This window comes from Salvelinus alpinus, chromosome 26 (genome assembly GCF_045679555.1).
Source record: "Salvelinus alpinus chromosome 26, SLU_Salpinus.1, whole genome shotgun sequence".
Taxonomy (NCBI): domain Eukaryota; kingdom Metazoa; phylum Chordata; class Actinopteri; order Salmoniformes; family Salmonidae; genus Salvelinus; species Salvelinus alpinus.
In genome coordinates, this window is record NC_092111.1 from 24,410,405 (window position 1) to 24,433,221 (window position 22,817).

The window sequence follows — 22,817 nt, forward strand, 5'->3', positions numbered from 1 at the left end:
TGAAGGAAAAGCAGCCAACAAGTGCTCAGCATATGTGGGAACTCCATCAGGACTGTTGGAAAAGCATTCCAGGTGAAGCTGGTTGAGAGAATAACAAGAGTGTGCAATGCTGTCATCAAGGCAAAGGGTGGCTATTTGAAGAATCTCAAATATAAAATATATTTTGATTTGTTTAACACTTTTTTGGTGATATTTCATAGTTTTGAGGTCTTCAATATTATTATGCAATGTAGAAATAGTACAAATAAAGAAAAACCCTTGAACAAGTAGGTGTTCTAATACTTTTGACTGGTAGTGTACATACATACACAGTCTGCTCACACGCAGTACTCAACCCTGTACCTTAGAGAGTGCTTCCCTATTTAGTCATTGAACACTGGTCACTTTAATTATGTTTACATACTGCTTTACCCACTTCATATGATGTATTTAAGCAATAAGGCATGATGGCTAATATACCACGGCTAAGGGCTGTTCTAGTTTATAAACTGGGTGGTTCGAGCCCTGAATGCTGATTGGCTGACAGCAGTGTCAAATGAGACCGTATACCGCGGGTATGACAAAGCATTTATTTTTACTGCTCTAATTATGTTGGTAACCAGGTTATAATAGCAATAAGGCACCTCAGGGGGTTGTGGTATATGGCCAATGTACCATGGCCAAGGGCTGTAACCAGGCACTCCGTGTTGCGTCATGCTTAAGAACAGCCCTTAGCCGTGGTATATTGGCCATATACAACACCCGCTCGGCCCTATATAACTACTGCTGTTCACACACAAAATATGTGTAGCAACAAATAAAATATTATTTGATTTGAGTATATACACCAGGGATTATCAACTAGATTAAACTGCGGGATTATTTTTTCTTGAGTGGATGGCCGAGGGCGGAAACTTAATTACAAATCATTTGTAGACTGCAAATTGACCGCAAGACCAGAGATACAAAATTTGACTAAAACAATAATTTCAAACCGTGCTTACATTTGAATATGATCACGTGTCTCTGTATTATACGTAGGAATACATGGGAACAGATTTCAAAAATTAAAATGACTTGGGAGCTGATTTCCTGGTGTTTAACAGTCTCCTGTCCAACAAATAAAAACATCCGCAGCCCAAAGTCGGCTGCAGTAGTCCAGGAGTCCATGGTGGTGGTGGTCATCATCATACCCACACACACACACACACACACACACCACACACACACACACACAGACCTGTTGTTGGTTGCTGTAGTCAAACAGCCCCACGGTGGGCTGTGAGTCCATGGCCATCTGGGAGTTGTAGTCAAACTGCAGAGGCTCCATCACAGACTCCATGGTATCCATGGTAACACCCTGTTCCACACCAGAGAAGTCCTCTTGGGGTTTGGGACCCCCGCCTCCTCCCATGGGGACCATACCCTCCCCTCCTACACACCCCCCTACACCACCCATCATGTCAGTGTCTGTCACCGCAGGCGGCATCTGGCCTTGACGACTAAAGAGAGGGAAGAGAGCAGGAGAGAACATGGTGAGATGTGTGTGTGTGTATGCCGGTGTGAGAGAATGTGTGTATGCTGGTGTGACTGAGTGAATGTGCGTGTGTGTGCCAGTGTGAGTGAATGTGTGTATGCTGGTGTGAGTGAATGTGTGTATGCTGGTGTGAGTGAATGTGTGTGTGTGCGCCGGTGTGAGTGAATGTGTGTATGCTGGTGTGTGTGTATGCCGGTGTGTGTGTGTGTGTGTGTGTGTGTGTGTGTGTGTGTGTGTGTGTGTGTGTACCTGTACTCTTTGACGTCCACGTCCAGGCCATTCTGCACAGGGAGCCCATTAGGGTTAATGACATCACTGATGACATCACCCTCTCCCTCCGTCATCTCCTTGAGTTTCTCTACTTCAAACACGGCCTTTGGTTTCTCCCTTTTCTCGTCCTCCACCTCTCCATCCCTCGGACCCTGTCAGAGAGAGAGCGAGAGAAAGAGAGAGAGAGAGGGATAGAGATGTAAAAGTCGATGGATGGACAGATTGAGAACATTGTGATTGAGATATTTATCACTGTATCACTGTCACTTTATTGATCAGAGTATGAGATCAATAGAGGAGTGCAGAAAGGAATGAACCAGTAAGATGGAGTGCTAAACAAGACTATATATGCAATAGAACCTAGCGCAGGAGTCCAGGCTGTCAGTGATAAAAGTGAGTGAGTTGGTTATAGTGATAGATGAATGATAGTGAAACGAGTTTAGGATACTTACGTAGGGTCCCTTGCGTAGGCAGGAGTCCAGTTTTTCGGCGGGAGAGGAGGAGAGGACGTACTCTACCATACTGACTCCTAAACCCCCACTCTCTGACCGCGGTGACATCACTGACCCGCCCACTTCCCCGCCGCTATGGAACCCACCGCCAGGCCGACGGGACACCATGATTGGCTGAGATACCGAGTGGTCTGGGGGAAGGGAAATTAGAGAGCGTTCTACCGCCAGTCTCCAAACACGCACACATTATGCTGGGCACTGAGACTTTGGTGTGTTGACCCATTGGTGTTTTAATCCTGGGACTGGGCCCACCCTCTGTCTTACCTGTGGCCCCCCACGCGCTGTCCCTCCACTGGTCCAGAAAGATCCCTTTTGGTCCATCTTTCCCCGCTTCATCACTCTCCCAAAACTTCTTACCTGTCAGAAGCTGCTGTAGAAAGACAGGAGCGAAACATGGAAAGGGACAGCGAGAGAAACGGAAAGAGAAATATGAAGTGTAAGGATATTTTCCTCAGTGTCTTCGCTAAATAACTACCAAGATAACTGCTAGCTAACATTACAATGCTGAAGATTCCTACAGCAGCAGGATGTGCTGTATGACAGGACACTATTCTGGGCTTCAGTCTTCCTACCACCACATGGCCTTTGGTAAGCTGTGTCTACAGTCCTCAAACTACTTGACCTCTAACACCTGACCCCTTACCTCTCCCATGGCACGCCCCTCTAGAGCCAGGGCCTGGAAGTCATGGTTCAGCTCATCCATCGACCGGACCTACAGACAGAGACAAGTTTAGAGTAACACACACACCTACAGACAGAGACAAGTTTAGAGTAACACACACACCTACAGACAGAGACAAGTTTAGAGTAACACACACACCTACAGACAGAGACAAGTTTAGAGTAACACACACACCTACAGACAGAGACAAGTTTAGAGTAACACACACACCTACAGACAGAGACAAGTTTAGAGTAACCCACACACCTACGGACAGACACCAGTTTAGAGTAACACACACATCCCAACAGAGAGACAAGGTAGAGCAACAAACATCTACAGACAGACAATGTTAGAGTACCACACACATAATCACCCCAACTGAGAGGCAAGGTTACACATACACAGAGCAACAGATAGAGACGGTCAGTAAAGACTAAGGGTATACACTCGCACACATTAACCCAGACCATTTTCTGATTTTACACACACACACACACACACACACACACACACACACACACACACACACACACACACACACACACACACACACACACACACACACACACCTAGTACCTGGCTGTCGTGGATGTTATCCCCAATGGGCCAGCGGTGTTTCCCAGGCTGCTCTCCGTGCTGCCGCTGGAAGAAGTAATCCACCATGGCATCATCCTGAGACCGACCGGCACCCGCCACGCCCTGCGACACAGGCACACTTAGCTAACGCCTCCGCCCCCGACAGTTTTGCACCAAAAACTATGGATTTGTCTGCGCGTCTGTCAGTCTGTGTGACATGTAATGTATAAATAGGAGACATGTTTGTGTTGGTGTCTACCGACTATATGCAGTTGTATCCGTCTCCACCTTTACCTGTTGGCTAGGGGACGGGGCATGTGGGGTTTGTCCGGCCGGGGGGGCGTGTCCTCCGCTGCTCAGCACCACGGGCATGCTGGGAGTTGAAGTTCTGAGGTGGGGGCTGAATGAGTCCTGCCAGAGCACTGCTTTACCCTTCAACACACACACACTGCTCATTCCACCAAGGCCTGGGGAGAAGAGGGAGACACACACACATACACCGTTAGTGACACACACACCTCCAATACACACACGAGCTACACTCCTTTCAACACAATCTGGAACACACATACACATTTGCAGGGACTGGAATGAATCAACATTTATGTCCACCAGCCAGTGGAGTCAACTTGCAGAACATAAGTTACAACATATTCTAAGTCAGGGCTCCCCAACCCTGTAGAGAGCTGCCGTCCAATAGATATTCACTCCAACCCTAATCTAACACATCCGATTCTATTAATTATCTGGTTCAAATCAAATCAAATGGTTGATACGGTGAATCAGGTAAGCAACAACTGGGGTTGGAGAAAACCTATTTTTCATACCCAGCATTTTGCAAATCACCCACATAGTGTCATAAATAAATAACACACACGCTAAGCTGGGGTCAAATTCCATCTCGACAATACTTTCAGTCAATTCATGACTCGTGTGGGGGATTTCCATGTTCGATTTAACTGACAGACAAGAGTTTGAAATGGATCTGAAGCCTGACATCACCACTTGCCCATTCCCTTTCAGTAGTAATAGATGATCTAAACCGCTTGTCAAACTTATTCCATGGAGGGGCAAGTGTCTTCAGGTTCTCTTTCTTCAATTGTACTTTTGATTGATTAATTAAGGTAATTGATTACTAAGGAACTCCCCTCACCTGGTTGTCTAGATCTTAATTGAAAGGAAAAACCAGCAGACACTAGGCCCTCTATATAATGAGATTGACACCCCCACTCTAAAGATAAATAGGTATCGTAGGTGGGTAACATTAGAAGTTTGGTGTATTTCATCTTATGTGGCCTACATGACATGTTAGACAGAAACTCATTCTGATACTGTTTACTCCACATGATTCTACAGCAAATGCTTGCATTGTCATATTTCAGGAGGCACGCCTGTTTCTTATACATGATGGCTTGGATATGTGAGCCTACTTATGTTCAACTGTTTTAAGGGCATCACTTGTCTTGATCAGTAGACCATAGGAACATTTTCTACAGGGTTGTGCAATGTTCCTATAGGAATATATTCTGTAGCACAAACATGCTTTTCTAACATGCGTCAGTTGTACTTAAGACATCTGCAACATTCCACAACATTGTGTCCTGCTGAACGCGGCCCAGCCAGTGGTGTATTCATCAATTGCAGACCGTTGCAAAACGTTTTGCAACAGACCGAACCGTTTACTGTTTACTCTAGGAACCAAATGGAAGCAAACAACCAAACAGCGAGGGACATACCTCAATTTTTCCACTTGGAGAACATGGTTTCCAACAGCCTACACCCCAGGTGATGTGGATTCCACCCACTCAACAGGCGAGGAGTGTGTTTAGTGGTAAGGTATTTTCTATCTAGACAACCAGGTGGTCTGTTTCTGTCTACATGTTTTATTTATCATTGAACCGCATCAACCTCTGAATCATAAGGCCTCGTACTGATACACAGATGGAGAGGAAGAGAAGTCTTGGGAAATACAGCCTGAATCTGTCAAATCGCAAAACTCCTCTCTACCTCACACACACACCATCATGGCTCCGAAGTGTACACACACCTATCAACCACAGACACACGACAATGAGCAGACGCCTCCATGCATTGAGCTATACCGTAACAAACACGCCCCCCTCTGCAGGTATCGTTAGCTAGCCAGCAAGCTAGGTCCTGCCATCCAGACAACGCTTCAAGACAGCCACTTTAAATAAAAATACCCCCAGTCTGTATTGCATGAAAATAGCATTAAAGTATGTTATTCCATGCAAGCAGACAACAGCGGTTTATGCCATGTTAGACATGTAACATTAGTTACCTATCTGGAAACACCCGGAAATCAGTAGCACACAGTCTCTTGTTCATCACGCTCGAGTCGTTATGTTCGCCACCCGGAAATAGGCATTGTTGGCTATAACTGGGTTAATCATTATTTAATACCAGGGATCGATTATCACCGCGATCTACTGTCCTGTCCACCCGTGCCACAACAAAAGCGGAACGTAGCTTTGTGTGCCAGCTAGCTAGCGTTAGCTGTCAGTCGCTGAGGCACAACATCCAACTAGCTAACTAAACAAAACAATGACGCCATTTAGACATAAATGGACGTAAGCACATGAGTTCGTCTGGTTTTGACATATAGTCTAGTTAACTATGTTCTCTGTGTAAGGAAGTGTTCGCTAGCCGAATAACGTTACTAGCTAAAGTCGCATGCCAACCACGGAACTGGTTCCAGTAACTAGCTAACGTTACCCATTTACCAACAAAACACGGCCTCCAAGCCAGAGACCTGTTCAGCCTAGTCCGACACTGGCCAAACCCGGCTCCGACACCTCCTCTCTGGATCGCACACACCGGTGACCCGTTACTAGTACCAGGAGGGGCACGAGAAGAGCGCTGTCTCCATGACGCGGATATAAGCTAGCTAACAAAGGCCTGAGCTGTCTGGCCAGAGCGGAAGACAGCAACACAACCGGAGGAGGCAAGAGAGGGAGGCGGCAACACAGACGTTAAAATAACACCCAGAACTCTCGTTCCGGTCCGGTAAAGACAATACACCGGGCGATGTGTGGTTTGATGCGGCTAGAGGGTTTCTGTACCCACGGGAGAGGGCTACTTACAGGCGGAGAGGGCAGATGGTCGCAGATTTCAGCCCCGGTTCTCTTTCCAGACTTCCAGGCTTTCACTCCGACAACATGGCGGCTCGGAGGGACACAGAGACAGGCTGACGCGCTGCATCATGGGAACGGAAGATGGCGAGAGCGCGTGCGGTTCATTGCGCCAACCGTTTCACCACTGCCAGTCCTTTGTTATGTGGCTTTGATGACATGATGTATTCTATCACACAATCGACAAAAATACAATAATAACCTAAAAATAAACTAATAAATATACTAATAATTAAGTATCGTGGTCTCTCAAAAACACTGGTTAGGTAAGTGTGGACAGTTTATTCCCAGTCCCAGATCCCTGGGGCTGATGTTCCCCTATAATAAACATACTGCTATTCCGGTTGGTACAGCATGTTCAGCGGACAATGACCGTAATGGATGGAGTCCAGCCGCAGCCACCGCAACGTGCTGAGACACACAGGCCCAGAGGGTGTTCACGAGGCTGGATCTGGATGCTCTGCTAGACTGGTGGAATGTAAACCAACCAACAGCCATAGTGAAAAGTAGGGCGTAGCCTGTTACAACCAAATAAATTACAATTCAATAGTGAAGCTAGTCTAGTGTGTCACTGTCACTAGAATAAAGTAAACCAGGGATGGGCACCTGATGGTGTGGTGCCCACAAAAACCCTGAACTTATCATGAGGGGCAACAGTCAGGGTCGGTTACAGGCAAGTGGCATAATGTGGTTTTATTGATTTTGGTAGTCATTCTTAGTCAGATATCATGTTAACATGAAATAAGTCATAACAAAATGTGTAAAATTGCAGAAAATACATTTTAAAATGGGAGTTTTCACTCAAGAGTGGGGCAACTGAAACGTTTTGCTGCATAGATTTAGAGCTAATTTCCTGCAATTCTATGCATTTTGCCATAGGGTGGAGAGAAATCTTTGAAGTTGTTAATATGATATCTGAGTGAGAGTGACTAACAAAATCAATGGGGTCCCCCTGGTCGGTAATTAGACCATGATTGCTACAAGGTTAGATAGCTGGCTAGACTAAATGAAATGTAAAAAATGCTAACATGGGCCAGTTGAGTGACTGTCAGTTTATTTTTTTTTATTTACTGTTATTTTACCAGGTAAGTTGACTGAGAACACGTTCTCATTTGCAGCAACGACCTGGGGAATAGTTACAGGGGAGAGAAGGGGGATGAATGAGCCAATTGTAAACTGGGGATTATTAGGTGACCGTGATGGTTGAGGGCCAGATTGGGAATTTAGCCAGGACACCGGGGTTAACACCCCTACTCTTACGATAAGTGCCATGGGATCTTTAATGACCTCAGAGAGTCAGGACACCCGTTTAACGTCCCATCCGAAAGATGGCACCCTACACAGAGCAGTGTCCCCAATCACTGCCCTGGGGCATTGGGATCTTTGTTTAGACCAGAGGAAAGAGTGCCTCCTACTGGCCCTCCAACACCACTTCCAGCAGCACCTGGTCTCCCATCCAGGGACTGACCAGGACCAACCCTGCTTAGCTTCAGAAGCAAGCCAGCAGTGGTATGCAGGGTGGTATGCTGCAGTGACTGACATAAGAGAAAAACTGCTGATGCACAACCACATTTCGAAATTGCACTTGGTGTATTCTACTATTCTAACTCTCAACAGTAAATTGAGATCCCAAATAATTTATTTTTTTCATTTGTGGGAGATTAATCCTCAGGAGACTATATGCAACAAAAAATGCATGGTCTATCATGGAAAATTATGCTACACTGAACAAAAATATAAAAGCAATTTCAACGATTTTACAGTTCATATAAAGAAATCAGTTAATTTTAAATTCATTAGGTCCTAATCTATGGATTTCATATGACTGGGAAAACAGATATAAATCTGTTAGTCACAGATACCTTAAAAAAAAGGTAAGGGCATGGATCAGAAAACCAGTCAGTATCTGGTGTGACCACCACCATTTGCCTCATGCAGCGCAACACATTTATTTATATTTATTTAACCTTTATTTAACTAGGCAAGTCAGTTAAGAACACATTCTTAACACGTCTCATTTGCATAGAGTAGATCAGGCTGTAGATTGTGGCCTGTGGAATGTTGTCCCACTCCTCTTCAATGGCTGTGCGAAGTTGCTGGATATTGGCGGGAACTGGAACACGCTTTAGTACGTGTCGATCCCGAGCATCCCAAACGTGCTCAATGGGTGACATGTCTAATGAGTATGCATGCCATGGAAGAAGTGTGACATTTCCAGCTTCCAGGAATTGAGTACAGATCCTTGCCACATGGGACCGTGCATTATCATGCTGAAACATGAGGTGATGGCATGACAATGGGCCTCAGGATCTCTTCACGGTAGCTCTGTGCATTCAAATTGACATCGATAAAATGCAATTGTGTTCGTTGTCTGTAGCTTATGCCTGCCCGTACCATAACCCCACCACCACCATGGGGCACTCTGTTCACAACATTGACATAAGCAAACCACTCGCCTACACCACGCCATACACACTGTCTGCCATCTGCCAGGTACAGTTGAAACCGGGATTCATCTGTGAAGAGCACACTTCCATCGAAGGTAAGCATTTGCCCACTGAAGTCTGTTAAGACTCCAAACTGCATTCAAGTCAAGACCCTGGTGAGGACGACAAGCATGCAGATGAGCTTCCCTAAAACGGTTTCTGACAGTTTGTGCAGAAATTCTTCAGCTGTGCAAACCCACGGTTCCATCAGCTGTCCAGGTGGCTGGTCTTAGACGAGCCCGCAGGTGAAGAAGCCGGATGTGGAGACCCTGGTCTGGCGTGGTTACAAGTGGTCTTCGGTTGTGAGTCCTCACAAAGACATTGGAGGCGGCTTATGGTGGAGAAATTAACTTTCAATTCTCTGGTGGACATTCCTGCAGTCAGCATGCCAAATGCACACTCCGTCAAAACTAGAGACATCTGTGGCATTGTGCAACAAAACTGCACATTTTAGAGTGGCCTTTTATTGTCCCCAGCACAAGGTACACCTGTATAATGATCATGCTGTTTAATCAGCTTCTTGATAATCCATCCACCTGACAGGTGTGGCATATCTTTGCAAAGGAGAAATGCTCACTAACAATAATGGAAACAAATTTGTGCTCACAATTTGAGTGAATGAAACATTTCTGGGATATTTTATACAGGTGTGTGTGTGTTTGTGTATAGACAACACCAGACTGATTTAATTTAGAAAGTTTATTTATTTCTCCAACCCCCCCCCCCCCTTAATGTCTCCCCCCCCCCCCCCACACACACACACACACACACACACGTCTGTCTCACCCAAGTAAACCACTTCAGAAATACAGCCCTCCTATCCTCTCTTCCTTCCTGGAAACGCTCCCTGACCAGACCTATTGTATGTTGGTGAAATAAATCAGTGTCCTTCATATATTCCTTTCATCAATATCATCAGGTCAGACCAGTGATACTGTATCTTTAGGGATGGAGGGAAGGAAAGAGGGAGTGAATGAAGTGTAAGGAGAGAATAAACGGAAGGAAGGATAGTAGGGTGTGAGGGAGGACGCATTCTCCCCCAAAGTCAAGGAGGACATTGGGGGAGAATCTCAATTACTTACTCCTCACATCATCTCTCTCCTCGCCTCCTTCTCAAAACCCATTGGATGAGAAAGCCAGAGGTCACTCCCCTCGAACATTCTCCTCCAATTGGTTTTGAGAAGGAGGCGAGGAGAGTATGCGAGAAGTATGCAATTGAGATTCTCCCTGGGTCGTCTAAAAGGTGAGAGGTGAAATGTAAAGGGACGTGGCTACACGATCACCCCCTCACCACCAAACAAAAACAACAACCATTCATCAGCCGGATATGTACATGCACAGAATCCCCAAAATCTTTACCCAGAGACACTAAAGCCCAATCCCTAACCAGTCCATTTTTGCCGTGATTGTGTTTAAACAAAGTCACCCTGTCACAACAGAACTAGGGACAAGCTTGGAATTCGACATTCGACTGTTCTATTACGACATCATCACATTCTAAAACGACAACATGAAGAGCTGTGCCCCATGTGACTTCGAGGCCCCATCCACAATAGTTCAGAGGTCATCCAGCTAGTCCTGTAGCGCCACACACACACACTGGGTCGCAGGAATGTGGAGAGCCGGTAGGTGCAGTGTCCTCTCAATATCCTCAGTGTCCATTAGGATGTGACCACGCCCAGTGTCTCCCCGCCATCTCCCCCTGCTTCCCCCTAGAACTGCTGGTTCCTCCCTCTGTACATTCACCTCAGGGGTGTCAGTCAGTTTACCCTTGGTTAACACATACACACACGGTTTCACATACACACACAGGTGAGTCTATCGTTCAGTTGTACTGTGACACACAGAGTGAATGTTCTATTCCCATGGCGACTCCGCTTCCCTGCTGAGGTGTTGTCTAATAGGGGCGCCACCTTCACCTACCCAGCACTGAAAGAGAGAATGATATACAGTCCCAAGGGAAAACTAAAAAGGTCACACTAAAAAGTAGATCTCTTTTGTTGAACCAATTCCCTCCCTAATGGTTAGGGGGTTAGGGATCACTGCGAGGTAAAGGAGGAAAGGTTAGAGGTCAGGGGTTACTTACGTGTAGAGGGGCTGCAGTTGAAGGTGGGAGGTCTTCTGAGGAGGCTGGTAACCATAGGAGTCAAAGCCACCAATGAAATCAACTGACAGAGGGAGAAAGATCAGAAGCGAACAGAGCACTCAGATGCAGATGGAACAGTCAGAACAGTCAGACAGACGGAACACTCAGACCGACGGAAGAAAGGTGAGCAACACTCACAGCTATCCTCGTCATCCTGGAAGACTTTGCTCACGTAGCAGGCATACACAATGCCAAATAGCTGAGGGACAGATAGACAGGATAAGGTTAGTATCGTGTGTGTGTGTGTGTGTGTGTGTGTGTGTGTGTGTGTGTGTGTGTGTGTGTGTGTGTGTGAGAGAGTTACTCACAGCCAGTAGGACCTGTAGTGCGGAGCTCAACACCTCAATGTACTGGTAGTCAAGGAGACAGCCGGAGACGGTGATGACATGGTGGTCATCAGGGGCAATGCGGGAGTCCAACACTGGTGTTACTAGGCAACCAGGGCCATGCTCCATCCACCATGACCGATGCAGCGACGTGTTGAAAGTCATCAGGAAGTCCCTGTCCTACACACACACACACACACACATATATATATATTTTAAAACACCAGTGTTGGACTCCCGCATTGCCCCTATAAACACACAAATGTTATAAACACATTCTAAATACATAAACACACATGATCAACATGCTATAAACAAACACACATCTCTTACCTGAGACAAGTGTCCCACCTCCAGGTAGAAACAGATGATAAAGGAGTTCCATCCCACCCACAGCACCAACCACACTGCATACTGACAGACACAGAGACAAAAAGGGGTTAGTGCGTTTGTGTTAAATAAACACATGACCAAAAGTATGTGGACACCTGCTCATTGAACATCTCATTCCATAATCATGGGCATTAATATAGAGGTGGTCCCCCCTTTGCTGCTGTAACAGACTCCACTCTTCTGGGAAGGCTCTCCACTAGATGTTGGAACATTGCTGCGGGGATTCATCCATTCATCCACAAGAGCATTAGTGAGGTTGGGCAATGATGTTGGGCGATTAGGCCTGGCTCGCAGTCGGTGTTCCAATTCATCCCAAAGGTGTTCAACAAGGGCATTGTCATGCTGAAACAGGAAAGGGCCTTCTCCAAACTGTTGCAAAGTTGGAAGCACAGAATCGTCTTGATTGTCAATGTACGCTGTAGCGTTAACATTTCCCTTCACTGAAATTAAGGGGCCTAGCCCGAACCATAAAAAACAGCCCCAGACCATTATTAAAAACTTTACAGTTGGCTCTATGCATTCGGGTAGGTAGTGTTCTCCTGGCATCCGCTAAACCCAGATTTGTCCGTTGGACTGACAGATTGTGAAGTGTGATTCATCACTCCAGAGAACGCGTTTCCACTGCTCCAGAGTCCAATGGCGGCGAGCTTTACACCACTCCAGCCGACGCTTGGCATGTGCATGGTGATCTTAGGTTTGTGTGCGGCTGCTCTGCCACTATTTCATGAAGCTCCTGACAAACAGTTCTTGTGCTGACGTTGCTTCCAGAGGCAGTTTGGAACTCGGTAGTGAGTGCTGCAACGGAGGACAGACGATTCTTACGCACTACGTGCTTCAGCACTTGGTGGTCCCGTTCTGTGAGCTTGTGTGGTCTACCACTTCGCGGGTGAGCTGTTGTTGCTCCTAGATGTTTCCACTTCACAATAACAGCACTTACAGTTGACCCGGGACAGCTGTAGCTGGGCAGAAATTTGACGAACTGACTTTTTGGAAAAGTGGCATCCTATGACAGTGCCACCGTATGTTGAAAGTCACTGAGCTCTTCAGTACGGGCCATTCTACTGCCGATGTTTGTCTATGGAGATTGCATGGCTGTGTGCTCGGTTTTATACACCTGTCAGCAACGGGTGTGGCTGAAATAGCCAAATTCACTAATTTTGTACTTTTGTATATATAGTGTATGCATGCATGTATGTCTCACCAGTATGAGGTAGCGGGATCTGAACTGCATGGTTCCAAAGATCCCCAGTATAACGGTCATGATGTGGAGGAAGTTGGCCAGGATAGGAGCCCACTGGTAGCCCAGGAAGTCAAACACCTGTCTCTGTAGTGCTGCCATCTACACACACACAGGGATTTTCTACTAAAAGAGTCCACCAGTACTTCTAGAGGATTGGCATGGTATTACATTGTTACAGTTTCACATGCAAACACACAGATAAGGAAACAACTGTCTTTCTCACACACACACCAGTCTGCCAGTTGTTTCCATGGAAACTGCCAGGAGCACCAGCTGAGGGTGCCAGGAGCACCAGCTGAGGGACTACCCCCCCACACACCCACTAATAAACTCCCCAAACGACTGAAAATATGCTGTATTCCAAGAGCCCACTGTCACAATATATCACAAAAAAATAAACACACACACACACCAACAATAGCACACCACCACACACAATATTACAGTCAGAAAATAAAAGTAGAAATTAAAAACTGGAAATTAAAGTTTAGAGACCGATAGAGCAGGAGGACAGCGAGAGGAAAGGAGAGGGGCAGCTCCCTTGTTTTCCTGCTGTTACTTTCAAAAGCTGAAGGGTTCCTTTTCACGTGGTCTCCCAGAATACAGTGATCACCACACACACACACACTGTGTGGTTGCCAATAATACCAATAATGTGACACACACAGCTAGTAGTTTTGAAACACTTTCAGGTCAGTCAGACCAGCACTCCCTCTCAGTTACACACATATTCATTGAGTGAAAGAGGAAAGGAATAGGGATATAGTCAAAATATGGTCAACAACACCTTTTCTCATTCTCCCAATCACATTTCATCTCACCCCAACACACTCACCAGCTGCAGTGAACATATCGCCACCAGCGTGCATCTCCCGTCACAATTCCCCATCTTGGAGTGCTCTGGACGCGGCTTGGAGCCACAAAGGCTCCGGGGAAAGGACGGGTGGTCACCGGTCAGATCCAGACTGGCTGCCCGACTCAGATCACACCATGCCCGGCCAGATCTCGCCTGGATCCCGGCCTCTTGGTTCTTCTAGGTACGGAAGACTCCTTGAGATACGTTAATCACACCGACACCAACCCATCCCAACCCGCCGTGATCATTCTGTCGGTGTGGGTAGGTAAATGTGGCTGTGGTTCGCCGAAGGTGTCCTCTTCTTCACGCGGCGAGGTCTGCGGTCCGACCACTAAGTAACGATTACGAATCGCCTCGAGTCGGCCACACCTTCCGGTTGGTAGCGAAAGGAGGGGGCGATAACCACACAGACAGACACAAAGAAAGACGGAAAGCTGTCATAACCGAGCAGGTCTCGCGGGTTAACGGGTATACATTAGCATAATATGATAATGAATATCACGGGAAGGGAGGGCGAGGAATGAAATGAGCCGATGGAGGTGGCCAACTGCCTGGGATGGCTAAATGAAATATGCCATGCACCGACACACACAAAGCGGTAATTGTGACTCACGGTTGGTTTTCAAGACGTTTGCGCTTCTTTCCCGTTCTCCGTCAACGGACGGTTTATCAGTAGGCCTCTGATGGCGTAATGTTAAAAACCAAGACTAGGGCTCTCTTCTGTCTCGCGGTGTCTTTGTCAACAATCGGTGGTGCCTGCTGGGGTGGGCGCGAGAAGGGGGTTCGAGGAGGGGACATTGCAAGCCCCCCCTCATTTCAAATGAGGAACTGGGCCGTGTTCCTTGATGGCGATCACTGATTTGACATGATGGGATTGGCGAAAGTAAATTAGTGACCCACTAAATAGATTAACTTCAAACTTCATCAAATAAATTATAAACTAAAGGAGAGGGAGGAAGGATGCAATTTTAAAGTAGTCGAAATGGGCCCCTGTATTCTGGAGACTGCATGGGGAATCACCGCTGGTCAGCTCATTAGACAGAGTGAAGATTAACTCAGAAATACAGCCTTCATCAAACTGACCAAGACGCACTTCCAACAACACATAATTCTACCCCAAAACAATTGATCTCAACCACTGGCATATGGGATTTTTTATGTGAGAGTTGACGCTGCCCTGTGATAAATAGTTCCCATTCCGTCAAAGGAAGGGGCGTAAAATATTTTGTTTGTCCATTCCCAGCGAGCCTCTCCAGGGTGCTGTTGGAGACACATCAGTGCGACGCTCCGTCAACGTTCCGTCAAATAAAAACATGAACATAAATCATGTAGCAGATATAGGATATGGTAGAACGAGTATGTGGCCTTTTCTGTAGCCTATAGGCTAGAGATAAAATGTATGACAATGTAATGAGACAGACACATTTTACATCATGCCGGTATCTCCGATCAAATAGCCTAACCTAAATGGCGCCCAATCAAGTAACAAACATATCCTAAAAACAGGACAGGTCGAAGTAAAATGGACAATATGGATTGGACAATCACAACTGTTGTCCAGGTGGGGCATAACATATAGGACCGGCCCTGTGGGGAGTGGAACCGTGGAGCGCGAGGCGTTCAGCAGAGACAAAAGAAACAGGACTAGCAGCGAATAAATAAAATAACGGAATTACTGGGCAGAAATAAGAGTGAGAATAATACAATATCTAGGACCATGCTCTATAATGGTAGGCAGCTAGTGGTTAAATAATTAAAATACATTTGCATAAACTAAATCTAAAAAAATTATTACTTTGATAAGATTGCTAAATTTTGATTTAATATTCTAAAACTCTCAATTTAACCTTATGGCCATTTAAACCCCTATTTGGTTGTATGGCTGTGTTTATTAAGAGTGTGAAAGTTTAACAAAAGGACAGGCTTACATACTAATAGTTTCAGAGTAAAGACATGTATAACACACACAAACATTCAGCTTCAACAAGAACAGGAAATGGAAGAACATTTTTCCAGGAAGTAGTTTATTAAGAGAAATACAAAAAAATACAGGTGTTGGTTGTTGTGACTGGAAATTATAAACTCAAAATAATGTCTCATTATTAAATAAACAGAAGCATATAAAAGTACAGAGTACTGATCATTCACACAATGGAGCAGAACATACACACAATTGCCTTCTCTCTCTCACACACACACACACACACACACACACACACACACACACACACACACACACACACACACACACACACACACACACACACACACACACACACACACACACACACACACACACACACACACACACACACACACACAAAACAGTCCTACTGAATCTCTCCCATGTAGAGTCTCTTGTCACTGGCACCAGAGAGGACTGTGGGAAAGTTAAAAAACAACTATTAGAGAGAGAAAAAAAGCAATAGAGAGGGAGAGAGTGTGAATAGCCAGACAGATAAAGTCATCTCACCAATAGGCTCCTCAGGGTGGAAGGCGACCTCGTTGACTGACCCAGCATGGCCTGGCAGCTTGTACAGGATCCTACGAGACGTGGTGTCCCACACATATACAAACCTGGACACACACACAGCTTATAAAGGATCATAAAAGAGAGGATTGGTGCATTTATGTTGAGGTTTTGTACTGCGGAGAGTGTGTGTGTGCGTTCACCTATCGGCTGAGCCTGCTGCAATCTTGCTGCCGTCAGCGGACCAGGAACACCTCAGAAGGTTCTGCAGACACAGCAATGTATTATAAACAAAACCTATACAGAGTGTATTAGCATGCCATAACCATGCTATAGGCATTATCAAACATGATAGGCCACTAGGCTTATCAAACATGATATGAGCACAAATATTGACACTCACACTGAAAATCTTTGTCCAGTTCCAAAATCAAAACACTTGAATCTCATACTCTCTGGTCAAAGGTATTTTATTTACCTTCTCAAAATTGTGAATGTTCCCCTGGAATATCTTCACACACCTCTCCTTGGGAGCGAACGGACGGACGTCCCAAATACGCACTGCAGGACAACACACATTTGTACACATAATCAAGTACTGTAAACACACAGTTGGCGATAGAAACACAAGCGTTTCGCTACACCCGACATAAGTGCTAAACATGTGTATGTGACCAATAAAAAACACACACAATGTATCTCACACAAACACACATATCTTTAAATATGACACACCCACTGACCTGTGTTGTCCATGGAGTTGGAGAGGAGGTAGGACCCCTCTGAGCTCAGGCTAAGTCCAGTCATAGAATCACCATGACCATGCATACTGTAGACCAGCTTATTCTGCCTCAGGTCCCACACCTACACACACGGAGTTGATCACTGTATGACACAGAAGCCTTGCCTTCTGGTAGGATCCAGGCCCGTAGCCACAAAGCATCTCAGAGTTGGAGTGCTGATGTAGGATCTGTTCATATAATATTTTTCATTATGATCTAAAAGGCTAAACTAATCTTAGATCAGCACTCCTACTCTGAGATACTTTGTGGACATGGGCCCAGGTCTTTCTTTCACACTATCAAAACCCACACATGTACCTTGATGTCATTGTCGATGCCTCCAGACAGGATCTGGTCGCTGGTGTCGTTGAATGTGACGGCCAACACCTGGTAGGTGTTCTGGAACGTATGGACCGCACCCTTCTTACGGATGTCCCACAGCTACAACACACACGCACACACTGTTAACAAGCACAACAAAATCCTAATTACGGTTGTCCTCCACTTACAACATTCAACCAACACTCAGAAAGATTGCGCAGGGTAGGCTTTAGTTCCAGCTCAGTGTTAACACACCTGATTCAATAAATACACTGCTCATAAGAGAACTTGATCAGTTAATCAGGCATGTTAGTAGTGCTGGAATGGACCTAAAGCCTGCACACACAGTAGTTGTCTAGAACCAGGTTTAAAGAACACTGGATTAATTAATGCAGTCTGTGGTAGGCATGGTTACCCTGACAGTTCCGTCGTCACTGCCGGTACAGACGAGCTGGGGTCCGCGTCGAGCAGGGTAGCAGGAGTTAACGAAGGAGGTGTGGCCTTTTAGACGCTTGATTCTCTCACCCGTCTCACTGTCCCACACTCCCACCGTCTTATCTGTACTGGCACTGAACAGCAGGCTGCACATACACAGGTGCGGATAGGGTCATTAAACACACGTGATATTGACCCAACAACTAAATCACGTTTTTGCCAGACCTGAGCGAGTGCATGTGTGTGAATGTATATCCTACCTGCCGTCTGTGTTGTAGTGAAGCTCCATCACAGCTCCACTGTGTCCCTTCAGGGTGGCAAAGTTATCACAGTCCCCATACACATTCCACATCACTGTAGAGAGAGGGAGATGGATGAGTGTCACCAGTTAAGTCAAGTGAGCCAGAGTATTGTGTGTGTGTGTACGCACGCACACACACAGTGCCTTCTATTCAGACCCCTTGACTTTTCCCACATTGTTACGTTAGTCTTATTTCTAAAAATTGATCAAATAAAAATCCCTCAATCTACACACAATACCCCATAATGACAATTTGGAGAGTGTCTCCCATTTGTGACGACCCTCTCACTCTGTCTGCCGTATTCTTTCTCTTTGCTCTCGTTTTCCTTAATAGGATGTTGGTGGGCGGAGCCGGGAGGGTCGTCAGAGAAATGGGACACCCCTGGGCCTGGGTGTGTCCCGGGATAAACACACCTCTTCCCCATTCATTGAAGAGATTCTCCATGCAGACACACTGTTTGATTTTGGTTGTTGCATTTTTGTGTGTTCATTGGCACCTTTCAACACCCTTCATTATCACATCTATGCACGCAACCACTCACACCAATGTTTATTGTATATAGGTTACTTGAGTTATTAAATATATGTTTGTTATTCCTTATCTCCATGTTGTCTCCCTTTTTGTTCCTGGCTTCGAGCCGGTTCGTGACACATTCCTCTCGACAGATCCTCTCAAGTGGTCAGATTGGATGGGGAGCATTGCTGCACAGCTATTTTCAGGTCTCTCCAGATATATTCGATCGGGTTCAAGTTCGGGCTCTGGCTGGGCCACTCAATGACATTAAGACTTGTCCCGAAGCCACTCCTGCGTTGTCTTGGCTGTGTGCTTTGGGTCGTTGTCTGAGGTCCTGAGCGCTCTGGAGCAGGTTTTCATCAAGTATTTCTCTGTAATTTGCGCCATTCATCTTTCCCTTGAGCCTGACTAGTCTCCCAGTCCCTACCGCTGAAAAACATCCCCACAGCATGATGCTGTCTCAACCATAGGGATGGTGCCAGGTTTCCTCCAGGCGTGCCAAAGAGTTCAATCTTGGTTTCAACAGACCAGAGAATCTTGTTTCTCATGGTCTGAGAGTCCTTCGGGTGCCTTTGGGCAAACTCCAAGCAGGCTGTCATGTGCCTTTTACTGAGGAGTGACTTCCGTCTTGCCACTCTACCATAAAGGCCTAATTGGTGGAATGCTGCAGATATGGTTGTCCTTCTGGAAGGTTCTCCCATCTCCACAGAGGACCTCTATCAGAGTGACCATCAGGTTCTTGGTCACCAAAGCCCTTCTCCCCCAATTGCTCAGTTTGGCCGGGCGGCCAGAGTATTGGAGGTTTTAAACTTCTTCCATTTAAGAATGATGGAGGCCACTGTGTTCTTGGGGACCTTCAATGCTGCAGAATGTTTTTGGTACCCTTCCCCAGATCTGTGTCTCGACACTATTCTGTCTCGGAGCTCTACGGACAATTCCTTCAACCTCATGGCTTGGTTTTTGCTCTGACATGAACTGTCAACTGTGGGACCTTATATAGACATTGAGGACTATCTTCTGTATACCACCCCTTCCATGTGTGTGCCTTTCCAAATCATGTCCAATCAATTGAATATTTATTTAACCTTTAAAATAGGCAAGTCAGTTAAGAACAAATTCTTATTTACAATGACGGCATACACCGGCCGACGCTGGGCCAATTGTGCGCCGCCCTATGGGACACCCAATCGTGGACGGTTGTGATACAGCCTGGAATCGAACCAGGGTCTGTAGTGATGCCTCTAGCACTTAGATGCAGTGTGTTAGACCACAGCACCACACGGGAGCCACAGGTGGACTCCAATCAAGTTCTAGAAACATCAAGGATGATCAATGGAAACAGGATGCACCTGAGCTCAATTTCAAGTCTCATAGGAAAGGGTCTGAAAACGTATGTACATTTATTATGTATTTCAGAAAACATGTATTTAATCAATTTCAGAATATGGCTGTAATGTAACAAAATGGGGGGAAAGTCAAGGGGTCTGAATACTTTCCAAATGCGCTGTGTGTGTGTGAGAAACAGTACCAGCATTCAAGTTGTTTATTTTTTTAAACTATTTTCTACATAGTAGAATAGGGAAGACATCAAAACTATGAAATAACACATTGAATCATGTAGTAACCAAAAAAAGTGTTAAACAAATCAAAATAGATTTTATATTTGAAATTCTTCAAATCACCACCCTTTGCCTTGATGACAGCTTTTCACACTCTCTTGGCATTCTCTCAACCAGCTTCGTGAGGTAGTCACCTAGAATACATTTCAATTAACACATGTGCCTTGTTAAAAGTTACTTTGTGGAATTCCTTTCCTTCTTAATACATTTTAGCCAATCATTTGTGTTGTGACATGGTAGGGGTGGTATACAGAAGATAGCCCTATTTGGTAAAATACCAAGTTCATATTATGGCAAGAACAGCTCAAATATGCAAAGAGAAACGACAGTCCATCATTACTTTAAGACACGAAGATCAGTCAATCCGGAAAATTTCAAGAACTTTGAAAGCTTCCTCAAGCGCAGTCGCAAAAACCATGAAGCGCTATGATGAAACTGGCTCTCATGAGGACCGCCACAGGAAAGGAAGACCCAGAGTTACTCCTGCTGCAGAGGATAAGTTCATTAGAGTTACCAGCCTCAGAAATTGCAGCCAAAATAAATGCTTCACGGAGTTCAAGTAACAGACATCTCGACATCAACTGTTCAGAGGAGACTGCGTGAATCAGGCCTTCATGTCCGAACTGCTGCAAAGAAACCACGACTAAAGGACACCAATAATAAGAAGAGACTTGAGAAGAAACAAGAGCAGTGGACATTAGACCGGTGGAAACCTGTCCTTTGGTCCGATGAGTCCAAATTTTAGATTTTTGGTTCCAACTGCTGCGTCTTAGTGAGACGCAGAGTAGGTGAATGGATGATCTCTGCATGTGTGGTTCCCACCGTGAAGCACGGAGGAAGAGGTGTGATGCTGTGGGGGTGCTTTATTTTGAATTCAAGGCACACTTAACCAGCATGGCTACCACAGCATTCTGCAGCGATACGCCATCCCATCTGGTTTGCGCTTAGTCGGACTCTCATTTGTTTTTCAACAGGACAATGACCCAAAACACACCTCCAAGCTGTGTTCGACCAAGGAGAGTGATGGAGTGCTGTTCAGATGACCTGGCCTCCACAATCACCCGACCTCAAACCATTTGAGATGGTTTGGGATGAGTTGGACCGCGGAGTGAAAGAAAAGCAGCCAACAAGTGCTCAGTATGTGGGAACTCCTTCAAGACTGTTGGAAAAGCATTCCTCATGAAGCTGGTTGAGAGAATGCCAAGAATGTGCAAAGCTATCATCAAGGCAAAGGGTGGCTACTTTGAATAATCTAAAATATATTTGGATTTGTTTAACACTTTTTTGGTTACTACATTATTCCATGTCTTATGTCATAGTTTTGAGGTCTTCACTATTATTCTACAATGTAAAAAATAAATAAAGCAAAACCCTTGAATGGGTAGGTGTGTCCAAATTTTTGACTGGTACTGTATGTATACACACACACTTAAAAAAAAATATATATATATATCACTCACAGATGAGCCTGTCATAGCCAGAGGAGGCCAAGGTGGCTCCATTGGGATGGAACTTGCAGCAGTAGACCTCTCCCTCATGGCCAAACATTAGCATGATGGGAGCCTGCAGGCTGGAGCTGCGGGGAGGGCCCTGGAGAGGGGACATGTTAGATCATCATATCACACGTCACAGACAGGCAGGTAGAGGCACACAATATTCTCAGAGCGTTACTGTCTAGTTTAATCAATACCACTAACAATCCTGGTATTGATTAAACTAGCTGATAAAGTAAAACAATTCTACTTGCTATCTAGCTATCAAAATAAGTTTTCTGCTAGCAGTATATGCATTGGTTAGCCTTTACTAGTAAACAAGTGCATATCTCAGTCACAGCTTATCAAAGCTGCAATTTAGGTGATTTTCCTGTTACTAGTTGAAAGACTGAATACATTGGTAGTTAACAACTCTTTGAAGCTAACTAGTGAAATTGAACTTCCCCCTTGTTGTATTTTGATATCCCCCTCATTTCTTACCATGGCCACGAGCTGTTGCGACTGTACCGCGGCGATCAGCTCCGTCCTGGGCCTCTTGACTCCACCGGCAGGAACCAAAGCCATGTCCCCCGGTCTCTTCTTTGGCTCAATCATGGTTTAACAACTCAATAAACACGATGGTGTATAACAGAAATCGACTTCAATGAATGAACTTCTTTCAACAAACCGCTTTCGAAACAAGTACGAAGTGAAGAGCGGTCTGAGGTACTTCCGGTTCTCAGGGCGATTGATTGGTTCACCGCTC

At 45.5% G+C, this 22,817-nt stretch overlaps 3 protein-coding genes across 6 annotated transcripts in view; all 3 read right to left on the reverse strand.

The window, feature by feature from the left end:
* Positions 1 to 6,824, reverse strand: part of pum1 (pumilio RNA-binding family member 1) — a 36,815-nt gene extending 29,991 nt beyond the window's left edge. Inside the window, exons 1-8 of one of the 4 annotated variants that reach the window (XM_071368372.1) lie at positions 6,643 to 6,824; positions 3,833 to 4,005; positions 3,539 to 3,661; positions 2,942 to 3,010; positions 2,563 to 2,665; positions 2,239 to 2,429; positions 1,766 to 1,938; positions 1,220 to 1,481 (exon numbers count right to left, since the gene is read on the reverse strand). In XM_071368372.1, the coding sequence (XP_071224473.1) occupies positions 1,220 to 1,481; positions 1,766 to 1,938; positions 2,239 to 2,429; positions 2,563 to 2,665; positions 2,942 to 3,010; positions 3,539 to 3,661; positions 3,833 to 3,994 (1,083 nt within the window). In that variant the 5' untranslated portion in view covers positions 3,995 to 4,005; positions 6,643 to 6,824. Of the gene's footprint in view, positions 1 to 1,219; positions 1,482 to 1,765; positions 1,939 to 2,238; positions 2,430 to 2,562; positions 2,669 to 2,941; positions 3,011 to 3,538; positions 3,662 to 3,832; positions 4,006 to 6,642 lie in introns of all 4 variants that reach the window. The other 3 variants (XM_071368370.1, XM_071368371.1, XM_071368369.1) reach the window with 3 other exon arrangements.
* Positions 6,825 to 9,924: 3,100 nt separating this feature from the next.
* Positions 9,925 to 14,931, reverse strand: nkain1 (sodium/potassium transporting ATPase interacting 1). The gene is made up of 8 exons (XM_071368373.1): positions 14,751 to 14,931; positions 14,117 to 14,506; positions 13,243 to 13,380; positions 11,982 to 12,062; positions 11,631 to 11,828; positions 11,461 to 11,521; positions 11,263 to 11,344; positions 9,925 to 11,105 (listed from the first exon to the last, which is right to left on the reverse strand). The coding sequence occupies exons 2-8, from the start codon at positions 14,168 to 14,170 to the stop codon at positions 11,096 to 11,098; spliced, it is 624 nt and encodes a 207-aa protein (XP_071224474.1). The 5' UTR covers positions 14,171 to 14,506; positions 14,751 to 14,931; the 3' UTR covers positions 9,925 to 11,095.
* A 1,434-nt stretch (positions 14,932 to 16,365) lies between these two features.
* Positions 16,366 to 22,813, reverse strand: snrnp40 (small nuclear ribonucleoprotein 40 (U5)). Its single transcript, XM_071368375.1, has 10 exons — positions 22,553 to 22,813; positions 22,040 to 22,169; positions 18,406 to 18,499; positions 18,126 to 18,291; positions 17,708 to 17,830; positions 17,351 to 17,471; positions 17,086 to 17,168; positions 16,811 to 16,872; positions 16,611 to 16,714; positions 16,366 to 16,517 (listed from the first exon to the last, which is right to left on the reverse strand). Exons 1-10 carry the CDS (start codon positions 22,664 to 22,666, stop codon positions 16,468 to 16,470), a joined length of 1,047 nt encoding a protein of 348 aa, XP_071224476.1. The 5' UTR covers positions 22,667 to 22,813; the 3' UTR covers positions 16,366 to 16,467.
* Between the last annotated feature and the right edge of the window lie 4 nt (positions 22,814 to 22,817).